Below are 12,022 nucleotides of genomic sequence, written 5' to 3' on the forward strand. Positions count from 1 at the left end.
TAACCATCATATCATCTTCTTGAATTCTTACTAATCTTGGTCCTATGTTTATTTATTATTGCAGGCAACTGATCTTGCTTTTAGACCTGTATAGTGCCAGAGACATATATGATTACCTACGACCCATTGCTCTCAGCCTTTGCTCAGACAAAGTGTCTTCTGTTCGTTGGATATCTTACAAATTGGTACAAATTAAAATGAATTTGTTTAAATGAAATTAACATAGTAAATATTTTTAGAATGTTACACTCAACAAGACCCTTTACTTTCTTCTAGGTTAGTGATATGGTTAAGAAGCTGTATAATGCTCCAACACCAACCTTTGTAGTAGATCTCATGAATGAGCTAGTTGAAAGTTTCTGTAGATGCCCAAAGTGGTCTGGCCGACAAGCATTTGTATTTATTTGCCAGGTAAGAATTTCAAGAGTGCTTTTAATTTTTCGGAATGATCTACAGCTTAGTACAATTTTTGTAGATTGATTTTTTTTTAAATTAGTTATTAGAAATGATTGCAGGAGAGGAAAAAAATCAAGTCCTGTGGCACCTTACAAACTAACAGCATAAGCAGGAGATTTCCAGGATGTTGCTTTCTTGACATTTCTTCAACAAGTTTATTAGCGTTCTCTTCTCTAATTACAAGAACTAGTCACATTCAATAATAAATCTACAGACAAATCTCCCAATCTTTAGTAGCAGCTTTTCAAAAGGATCAAAAGGCTTGAGTGGGAATGGGGGGCCGGAAAAACACATTCAGAACTCTATAGATGTCTCTTAGGTCAGGATTAGACATGAGCACGAACCAGGAAAATGGTGGTTTGTGGTGGTGCAAGGTTTGTCATGTTTCATGAACCACGAACTTTCATGAGCTTGCCCAGTTTGCCACCCTCCAAGTTTGGCAAAAATTGGAGTTCGGATGTCTGTAAAAGACCTCCAATGCAGGTGCCCCCAGGAAAGTTCCATCAGATATAAGGGGAGCCACAAATGCCAATTTATTTGCATTGGCTCTATTGAAATACATTGCAGCACCAAAAAGTTGCAATAAAAACGGATGGAGTTAGAGGATCTTTCTCTGAGAATGGAATGACAGCCCCCAGAGTAGAATGACGGTTCCTGGGAGCAGAAAAACTGCTCTGGGGCTGGAATGGGGACAGAAGTACTTTTTGAGGGGACTGGCAAGGAGATGTTCTTGGGGAGACAGGAATATTCTTTCAAAGGACAGGAGGACAGAGATAATCTATGAGAGGAGGTTAATCTTGGGGGGAAGGAGTAGATGTTATTTGGGGACATAGGGATATTCTTATACAAGAAGGGACAAGAGGCGATCCATGAGGGGAGGTTAATCCTGGGGGGAAGGAGATCTTGGAGGAACAGAAATCTTTCCAATGGGGCAGGCGAATGACGGGGAGCCTGGAGGCTAGAAAGGAAAAGCCTTTTAATGTGGAAACAGACCCTGGGTGGGAGTTGCCACAGCAGCCAAAATCCATCTCCCCAACAGGGTGGCTGAGAGGGAAGCCTTCCACCAGCAGAATCTTATCTCCACAACAGGGTGGGCAATTCTTGAGGGGACTCATGAAAAGGGGGTTAAATAGGGGATGGGGTGTGGGGGGTGATGTGGGGAGCTGTATCAGCAAGTGGTTGGGATGTCGAGGCCCTGGATGGTCTAGTGGGAAGGAATTCCTAAAAGATGGGTTCAGATCCTCCTGGAATGAACCCAGCTATGGACAACCCTCTGCTGTGATGCAGCTAGGGGGCGGCAGGCACTGCTGGACTAGGGGACAGGAGGACCCACAGGGAAGGAGCTTAAAATTCTTCTCGTGTGTGTGTGGGGGGGTGCATTTGAACCTGGCAAGGACAGGGGGTGATCCAGAGCCCTGACCCACCCAGACACCTTCCCATCTGGGACAGGTGCTCTAAATAATGATACTGACAATAAGCATAACATAGTATTCTGTGAGTCCTCACAGGAACCCATTAGGCTTGGCCTCTGAGACTGGCAATGGCACAGAGACTGGAGTGGAGCCAGAACTCAACTCTGGACGACTGAGTCTCTCTGCTGGGGGAGGAGGCAGAAAGGGACAAAGGGGAATCCCATCCCCTTGAGGTGAGAGTGGTAACTGCCAGAATCCATTTCCACATTGTGGCGAGTGGAAGGAGGTCTGGGGGAGGAGGCCCAGGGGAAGGTCTTAGGGGTCTTAGGAGAGGGGGATTGAAGGGTGGGGGGGGGGATGTTTTCATGCACACTCAACCCAGGGTGTGCAACCAGGGGCTTACAGGTCTCCAAGAACAAGCGCATCTCTCCCCAGTATGGCCACAGTTAGTCTAGAGTAGTCTTTTCTAGGAGGGTGTTAAGGATTCCCCTCGTGGGGGAGAGTGTCTGCACCTGGCATGGAAAGTCTGTTGCCCCAAGACCCACTGGCCCTGTGTTGGTGTGTGTGGGGTGTTAATAAGGATTCCCCTTGTGGGGGAGAGCTTCTGCACCTGGCGTGGACAGGAGGTGGGCCACAGCCCTGAGACCCCAAAAGTACCACAAATAATAAATAGGGATAAATAAAATGTGGGTCTTCAGGCAAGGAACCCACTTGGTTTTTCCCATGTGCCCAGCTGTGGCACATAGACTGGAGGTGGATCAGAGCCCTGCTACCCCCATACAGATGTTGGGGGGGGAGGTTAACTTCCAATGGGGGGATCCTGGATCTTCAATCTCCAAGATCCAGGGAGGGGTATCCTAGCAGGGGGAGGTTGACTTTTATGAAGGCCAATTGATCCACCAGGGTCAGGTCCAGGCGTGAGTGGCAGGCATGGAGGAAGTCTCCCAGGTGGGAGAATACCTGCTCACTCTGGACACTGGTGGGGAAGGCAGAAGAGGAGGTTCATGCCCACAGACGACAAGTCCGGCCAGATGGCAGCTTTGTGTACCCAGTACTCCAGGATATTGGAATCAGGGGGCTCAGGGGGCTTGACAAGGTACTCTCGCACCATCACCTCTGCCGAGTCCTCCGCAAGGGCACTCTTGGCCTCCCTGATGCTGCCAACCTTCCCAGCTCACCACCGAGGACCAGTAGTGGGGGGGGGGGTCCTCGTTGGGTGGGCTCTCACGGTGTGGGGCGCTGGGCTCATCCACCTCCTCCACCTCCTCCTCTGCCAACAATCCCTCTTCCATGCTGTCTTCCCTCCAGCCACATTGTTTCACCTTCAACCTCCAGACGTCTCTGTGGAGGTCCTGCTTCTACTGCTGGAGCTCACATTGTGCATTGCAATGCTGCCCTTTATAGGGGGGTCACAAATGCAGACCAGTCTGTACGCTCCCTCTTGGCAGAGAGGATGCAAGCGAGCTGCCATGCCTGCCTGCAACGTCCTTACCAAGTCCCTGACCTTGGAGAGAAGAGCTTCCCCCTGCTCCAGTTCTTTGGCCTGCGCCCAGTCCAGCTCATGAATCAGGGGCATGGCTTGCCCCAGGCTGGCTGTATAAGAGCAGAGGAGGTTGATGGTGTCCTGAAATGGCTTCAGGACATGGACCATTTGGGAGAGGGCTAGCCAGTCAGTAGATCTAATGCTGAGCTCCTTCCCCCCCCCCCCTCTTCCTCCTTGTGCAGCTGGTGGGCAGACTTAATGCTGTGGGGAAAGTGGGCAGCTAGACACCGGCAGCTGTCCAACAAGGTGTGCGTGTCCACTGTTCCCTGGTCCCAGGTGGGCTAGATGGTGCTTCTCACCCAACAGCATCCCTCATGACCAGGTGCATCTTGTGCACCAGGCAGACAATGCCCTCAAGGGATGCGGCATTCAGGGCTGCCACCATGTTTCTGCTGGCGTCTGTGACCATGTAGCCACGAACAATATCACCCATGGGTGCTTCCCTCAGTCCAGCCTTGATCGCAGTGGAAAAGTTCCTCCCCATGTGGTCCACATGCATCCTCTGCACCTGGAGCAAAACCACTCTGTAGCCCGACAGCAAGGCTGTCCCCTCTTCCCAGGTCCCTGATTTTTCCCTGTGGTCTGGAGGTCCTCCGGTTGCCACCAATGGTCAGTGAGGGCAAGGTATCCATGCTGATGGCTGCTCCACAGGTCTGCTGTGAAGTGCACAGTCTGCCCTTGTGCTCTGGACAACTGGTTTCTGATCAGCTCTGTCACAGAGTGGTAGGTGGAGGGCAAGACTCACCGCCCAATGGTCGGCCGCAAGGGGATGGTATACCAGGAGCAAAATGATGCAGCAGCTGGCGAAAGCTCACACACTCCACAATGGACAAAGGTAGTCCATCCAGGTCAATCATCTCAGCTAGTACATAAGTGCCCGCCTCTTGAGCCCTCCCCCTATTCCTTTTGTTTGGCAGTGCCACTGACCCCAAGGGAACAAACTCCTGAAGGGTAGCCTGCCTGGAAGTTCCATTCCCACCCACAGTACCTTTGGTGCGAGTCTTCTTCCTTGGAGTGGACTCCTATTCCTCTCCCCCTTCTCCCTGCTCAGAGGCTGTCTTTGTCCCCCCCCCCCCCTCCCCGCTGTTGGATGGGTCTCATTGCTCTGGAGGCAACATACTTGGGTGGTGCCTCTGCAGATGCCTGCAGAGGGTGGTGGATGACAGGTGGTTGGGGTCTGAGCCCCTATGCACCAGGTCATCGTAGGCCCAGTAATGTGCCACACAGGGTTTGTTGGGGAGGGTTAGGAAGTGCTGCCAAAGTGTGGGCCTGAAACGGGGACCAGGAATTGGTGGATCAGGATGGAGGCTTAATTGCCATTGTGTGTGGCTGGGCTGAGAGGACTGAGTGAGGGGTGGACTGCAGGCAGGGGGATCCCCAAGAGATTGGGATGAGAAAGAGCTGGATGTTTCTACACAACCCCCCGATTCATCAGCACCCTGAGATCTCTCCTCCTCAAAATTTTTTAGCAACTGCTCTTCCTTTGTCAACACTAACAACTCTTCTGCCTCCTCCTCAATACCCACAAATGGATATGGAAAAAGAGGCTCTGCCTCTGAGACCTCCCTACTAATGCTGGGCACCAGTGGTCCAGCAGGATGGGCTTGGGACTTCTTCCCCCCACAACCACCCTTGCCCCACACTCTAACCTTCATGATGCTAATGGGCATTGTGGTTGGTAAGGCAGCACTATGTTGGCCCTCAGGCAAGGAACCCACTAGGCTTGGCCCCTGAGGCTGGCAGTTTCGCAGAGACTGGGACGGGGTCAGAGCCCTGACCCTCCACCCAGGCACCTTCCCAGCTGGGACAGGTGCTCTAAAAAAGAGTCCTCACAGGAACCCACTAGGCTTGGCCTCTGAAGATGGCAGTGGCACAGAAGCAGGTGCTTCAGAGCCCTGAAGAACCAGAATCTTGAGCACAAGCTTCAAATACCTCCCTCTGTGACTGAAAATCCAAAAGCAGTTCCTCCCTGACATTGATGTTCCCAAGGCTGCAGAAGGTCTGTGGAAGTCCACCCCACTCCCCGTTGCCTAGGGAATTGATTGATCAGCGCCAGGCTGTCTGCAGTGATGAACTGAAAAATGGACCAAATGAATTGCCCTGAAAATCAGCAGTTCGTCACGGTTTGTCAGAAATGCGCACCGACGAACTGCTGGTTTGCAAACCACAAACCGACCCGGTGCGTGACGAACTTTGGTTCGTATTTCGGTTCATGCCCATTCCTAGTGCCCATCCAAATGCTTAATTGTCTTTAGAGCTGCGTGCGAGGTAAGAACTTGATTCCAGCAGAGGCTGAGTTTGTGCTTCTTGCTCAGTTCCTCCACCCCTTACTGATGACTCCACAGGAGCTACTGCTTTGATGCCTAAGATGTGACCTGAGATTGTTAATGCTTGCAAAGGGTTACGGCATGGGACTATGTCAGACAGATAGAGAACTGATTCATCCAGCCCCCTAAATGGGTTGTTGATTTGCAACTACCCATTAGCCCCATAATTTTTGTTAGCAGATACGCTCTACCAACAACTTATTTGGCTTTTCCATTTTTGCCACCATATTGTTTGTATATTTTCAAAAACTCCTGTGCATGGATAATGTGAGATTATTTAGGAATGTTCTTTTTATGCTATAAATTTCAGTTCTTTTGTTGCCTAATAAAGAGCTTTCAAAAAGTTGACCCCTAGCATATATATCTAAGAGATATTAATCTTGTACTAATAAGCTGTATTCGTTCACAGTAGGACTCCACAGGCTATTCTTGGAATGAATTTAGATTTCCATGGAATCTAAAATGATTGCTTCATCATTCTTTTCAGACTGTCATTGAAGATGACTGTCTGCCAATGGACCAATTTGCTGAGCATCTACTGCCTCATCTGCTGCACTTGGCCTCAGATAGAGTTCCAAATGTTAGAGTCCTGCTTGCAAAAACCTTAAGGCAGACTCTTTTAGAGAAAGGTTGGTGAAATTGTAGCCCTCCAGTTCTCTTACTGCATTTTCTGTTCTGTAGAAAACTGCTGTCCAATGTTTGCCTGTTTCCTTTATGTCCTCTTGCTGTATGCTAGTTGCAAGCAAACAAGCAAGCAAGCAAGAAGCCATTTATGCCATTATATTTTCCTCAAGGCAATCATGAGATTATCAAGTTCTCTTACTTTCAACTGGTCCTTAATACTTGAAACCAAGGGTGTAAAACTTCTGGCCAAATTTAAAGCTCTGAGATTTTGTAGCGGCCAGATTGGAGAGATGGAGACTCCAGCACATCAGTGAGTGGAAGGATCCTGATTTCATTAGTGTGTTCTTCTCCTTCTCCCACTATGGCTACCTTTCTTCAGGGTAGTACTTAATGAGGCAGTTCCAGGGCTCATGCATACCTGTAAGTATATACGGATTGTGATTGCTCTTCAGTAAGTAGAAAGGACTCTGTGTATGAGTTCTAGAGCTCGGGTATCCAGATTATTAATGAAGTAAGAAGAAAGAGGTGTATAAAAAGAAAGGGAAAACAAAGTTGAAAAAGACCAGAAACAAGGAATAAAATATAGAGTGGAAAAGTGGAGAGGGGTCTAAAAGTTGCGTGAAAGAGGAGAAATGTTAAGGAGGAAGTAAAGACGCTGGGAAGAAGAAAGTACAGAATAACAGACGGTAGACAAATGAAAGAGCAAGAGAGGGGAGTACATTCTGATGCTAGGAAGTGGCCAGGTCTGACAAATGGCTGTACATGGGGCAGAAGAAGTTTTCTGCTTCACCAGCCAGGGCCACTATTTAGGTGCAAATGGATTTTGGCAGCCTTGCTTGTAATTATTAAAAATAATAGTGATAGGAAGGAAAAATAGTACACTTTTAATATAACTCAATAAATCAAAGGGATTATTTTGCTGTTATCTCAGTTTCATGTTTTATTTGGTCCATTTTTAAAAATAGTATCATTCCCCACATTTCCTCAAAAAATATGAAACTTTATTTGGTCAGAGAAAAGCAGGATGACTATATTTTTATGTATCTTTAAAATATTACAAAGATGGAAAAACTGAAATACCAAATTTCCTTGGGCATACTTCACAAGAAGCTGTTCTACAGAAGCTTAGATGAGAGAAAATGAGAATGTATTAAAAAGTGTTGTCAAACAGTTGCCACACTCTTTAATGCAGTTCTTACACCTGGAAAAGTGCTTCTGGGTTATGCCTATTAGTTTTTGGTGTTATTTTGATACCCAAAGCAGACCCTATTCGGCAAGCTTCAGTATTCCCGAAGCGGGGCCAGCATGCTGGCCCCGCTTTGGAATACCGAAGCAAAGCTTTCGCTGCTGCTTGCAAACCCCCGCTTGCTGCTTGCAAGCAGCGGCGGGTGGCTTTAAACATCAACCCCCCCCCCACCTACCTTGCGGTAGCTCCGGGCCAGCTCCTTTGCCACCGCCGCACTGCCGCCCAAGCCTGCCGGGTGGTGGGGAAGGCCAGAGCCGCCTCCTCTGGCCCTTCCTGCCCCTCAAATGGCTGCAGCGTGGCGGCCATTTGAGGGGCAGGAAGGGTTGGAGGAGGCGGAGAAAGCCCTTCCTGCCACTCAAATGGCCGGCACTCCGAGGCCATTTGAGGGGCAGGAAGGGCCGGAGGAGGCAGCTCCGGCCTTTCCCACCACCCCGCAGGCTCGGGTGGTGGCAGGGTGGCAGCAGAGGAGCCGTCTGGCTCCAGGCCGCGCTGCCTTGTGCTGCCACCCACCGCCCAGCTGATGACCCTCCTGCTGCCAGGTAAGTGGGTGGGGGTTGGAGGGGTCTCCCCAGGGGAGTGGGGGGTAGAGGGGTTGCCCCAGGGAGGGTGGGTGGTGGTGGTAGGGATTTCCCCCCCTTCGCTTCAGTATGCTCCGAATCTTCACGGAGCATATTGATTCCCGACGCTTCGGATTTGGGGGTATTCCGAAGCAGGAATACCGAATCTCCCCACCCATGCACAGCCCTAGTTATAAGCATTCCATATTAAAGAAAGAAAAATCTTGTTTTTATTTTGAATAGTATTAATAACATGCATTAATGTTGGGGTTTGCATGAGATACAGAACTTCTAAACTGTGCTGCTAGGTTTTAATTCTTTCTCTTTCTCCTCTCTGTCCAGAATATTTTCTAATCTGTGTCAATTCGTATCAAGAAGCTGTGGAACAGACAATCATGGCCCTTCAGATGGATAATGACAGCGATGTTAAATACTTCGCAAGTGTTCACCCTGCCAGTACCAAAATTGCTGATGATGCCATGAGCACAGCCTCTTCAACATATTAAAAGTATTCCGTGAACATTACCATAATTTTATTTTTTTAAAGTTAAAAAATCACAGGGCAGTCCTCAAGTGATCCTGTGAAATGGATGATCTGAAACCTCCTTTTTCACGGAGGAGAGATTCTCTTGTCAGACTTAACTTCAATTGGATGTTATCTAAACCCAAGACCAAGGACTCTAAGAGTCAAAGGAAAAAATAAACATTACCTGTTGCATTTTGACTCTAGAAAAACTTTGCTCAGAGAATTGTATTTGTCACCGAAGCCTTAAATCTTCTGTCTTCCAGAATATGTGAAACTTGAATTGGCAGAGCATTTTCAGTGTAGAAGGGATGTAGTTTCCAGAGACTGGCATTTGTTTTCTCCAAAGGAGTTAACTTAGCTACCCCCCCCCCACACACACACACCTTTAGGAAATGATAGCTGAAATTCTCATGGTCTGTAAAGGCCAATTTGTAACAAATAGCAAGATACACCTCCAGAAAGTTTTTATCTTTGCAGAGACCTAAATTTGTGCGCAGATGAGCACATCCTTAAGTGTGAATAGTTTTCAAGTGTGTAAATGAGGGGAAAGTAGAGATTTGATGTCCCACAACCCTTAAGGGCTCAGTGCTAGCACTAAACCACAACCTGATTTTAATCCTTAAGAACAGCATATTGCTGTACTCATTAGTAGATACCTTTGGTGAGTACCTGTGTCCTAATGTTTTTTTCATGCTGGTCATGACCTGAAGGAAACCCTAGCCACATGTACTTCAAGGCAGGTATTTTTAACTTCATCATGATTGGTTCTGAGGTGCAACTTTTTTCTTCATATACTGTGTACATATCTATAATCACTCTTGAGAGTGCTGCCATCGTTAATCATGGTGTTTCAAATTATTGTGATAAAATGTTCTCTACTTGTCCAAATAAAAATGTATTAATAAGACCAAATGACATTGATTTCTCTTAAACTGAGGGGCAAGGTGGGGACGGGCAAAGCTATATATCTATTGAGCCTAATCCAGAATATCATTACTACTAATAATATCTGAAAGAGTCAGTATTCCCAGTCACTACTCATCTAGTATCTATTGCACCAAATGTTTCGAAACAAAGATTCCCAAGGAAAAGAACTTTGCCAATTGTGGCCCTTAAAAGTTGTGTTCTGTCTATGTAATCCTATTGTGTTTCAGTACTTTCAGTTTGTGCCTTTATGTACTGCATTTAAAAGATTTTCACTTTATAAACAAGACAATTAATACAAAAACTGCAACAGGACAATAAATATAAACCCTTTAAAGTAGTGACAAGCAAAAGCAGCAGAATAGAATCATAGAAACCAAGCTGATAAAAGTTTTAACTGGACTTAACATGAAGGCCTCTTCATTAGTGGATCAGAAGGTACTGCTACAATGGGTCATGCCTCCCACTAACTCTGTGAGCAGGTCTTCTGCAGATTACTTGCATACCTTCCTTTCTGCATTGATAGTGGATCCATAGTTCATGGCTTGCCAAGCTACACTATATGGACAAGTCTCCACCAGAATAAAGGGGTAAGGATAAGGAACCTCAGGAAATCCTGAGGAAAGAGAGAAAAGGCCAGAATCAGTTGACATGACTATTTCAAGAGGGGTTGTTTCCCAACTATTTCCGGACCTCCAACTATGATGGGGAAAGATACCTTCAGATCCACTGAGAAGAAACTTTCACAGTATCATGTTTTGTTTTCCATCAGTGAAGATATCCTTACAATGGAATGTTGAAAAGCACAGTCACCCTGAGTGGAAGACATGGCAGAATTATTGGGGAGCAACCTGTTGGAGAACCTGCTGCCTCAGGTAAGGCATATAGGTCCAGCTTGATTCACAAAAGATGACACAGAAGAGTAAGTGGCTGTCTTGCTGATGTCCTGAAAGGGAGTCTTAGTAGTGAAGGCTACTGAAGTTGCTGCTCCATTAGTAGAATGTGCTGTGATGCCAGAGGGAATGGGTAGATGCTGAATCTCATATGCTAAGGACATACAGGTATTAATCCATCTGGGTAAAGGGGACTGGAAATTCTCTTGCCCAAATTCCCTGGGTTATAATATACAAGGACGTTTTTGCAACCAAAGGGAGCTGTAGATCCAGAGGAGTTAGCCGTGTTAGTCTGTAGTCGCAAAATAGTAGAGTCCAGTAGCACCTTTAAGACTAACTAACTTTATTGAAGCGTAAGCTTTTGAGAACCACAGTTCTCTTTGTCAGATGCAAAGAGCTGTGTGTTTGATGTATGTCTTGAGGGCTTGCTTGACCTCCAACTTGTGCCACCTGGATGCTTGCAAAAGGTGAAATGAATTTGGGATGAAAGATTTGTCCTAAGGGCAATAGAGTCTTTGGAAAGAACAAACCTCTTTGATGGATAGAGCCAAAAGCTCTGACATGCTCCTGACCAATATGATCTTCCTGGCCCACTAGGAAGGCTTATGCTGAAGGATTCTCAGGGGACTGGATTTGGGTGGCCAGGAAGGTGATGTGAGAAAGACCTGAAGAATCATATGACAGTCCCAGTAGGGGAACCAAAGGCACATGAGGGGGTTGAAGGCAGTCCCTGCCTTGAGAAATCACTTCAAGTGAGGGTCAGGAGACGGGGTATCTGTCCATAGGTTGGAGCACTAAGACCAGTGCCATAGGCTCTTGATGAAAAATGTTGGGGGTGGAAGCCTTGAGAGAAACTCTTGTGAGGAAGCAGACTTCTTGGACTCCTGTGCAAAAAAGTCCCAGGGATTTTTCAGCATGCCTGACTATTTGAAAGCCTTCCAGAATGTTCTGTAAATTGAGTGTTGAGGTCCTCATCATGCCAGCATTACTTCCATAACCTCAAGTCCTCTGATAGCCCCAGTTCCTTGAGGATTTTCATTCAGTCTCTGAGATAAGAGATGTAGCCATGTTGGATTGGGATAGAGAAAAGGTCTCTGGATCAGGAGAGATCATGAGCAGGAGGGGATGATCCATGGGTTCTGGCTGTTAAGGGAGTCAGAGGCAAGGTGTAAAGTAGGCCTACTGAGCGCCTCTGGACTGTCAAGGCATTTGCTCCATTTGCCTCTTCTGACAGGCATATGGAGAAGAATCTAGGAAGCTTGTTATTGCTGCTTGGGGGAAAATAGTAGTGCAGGCTGGGGATATGTAGTTTCTGTGTCACAGTTGTAAAGACCTGGGTTACAGAATCCATTCTCCCAGGTCTATGGCTTGCTGGCTGAACTAGTTGGCATTTAGATTCACAACTCCTAGCAGCTGTTATGCCTGAAGGATGGCTGGAGGGACATCTCCCAGAGAAGGGCTCTGTACCTTGTGCTAGTGTGTGGTCTAGGATGAGAAAATCCTTTCCTGACACC

The 12,022-nt window shown here is 47.2% G+C and overlaps 1 protein-coding gene across 3 annotated transcripts in view; it reads left to right on the forward strand.

The window, feature by feature from the left end:
• PPP4R1 (protein phosphatase 4 regulatory subunit 1) overlaps nucleotides 1-9,133 on the forward strand; it is a 76,364-nt gene extending 67,231 nt beyond the window's left edge. For 2 of the 3 annotated variants that reach the window (XM_054984635.1, XM_054984636.1), the window contains 4 exons: nucleotides 65-185; nucleotides 277-411; nucleotides 6,226-6,367; nucleotides 8,508-9,133. In XM_054984635.1, the coding sequence (XP_054840610.1) occupies nucleotides 65-185; nucleotides 277-411; nucleotides 6,226-6,367; nucleotides 8,508-8,671 (562 nt within the window). In that variant the 3' untranslated portion in view covers nucleotides 8,672-9,133. The remainder of the gene's footprint in view (nucleotides 1-64; nucleotides 186-276; nucleotides 412-6,225; nucleotides 6,368-8,507) is intronic. The other variant, XM_054984637.1, reaches the window with a different exon arrangement.
• Nucleotides 9,134-12,022: the final 2,889 nt, after the last annotated feature.

Source organism: Eublepharis macularius, chromosome 7 (genome assembly GCF_028583425.1).
Source record: "Eublepharis macularius isolate TG4126 chromosome 7, MPM_Emac_v1.0, whole genome shotgun sequence".
Taxonomy (NCBI): Eukaryota; Metazoa; Chordata; class Lepidosauria; order Squamata; family Eublepharidae; genus Eublepharis; species Eublepharis macularius.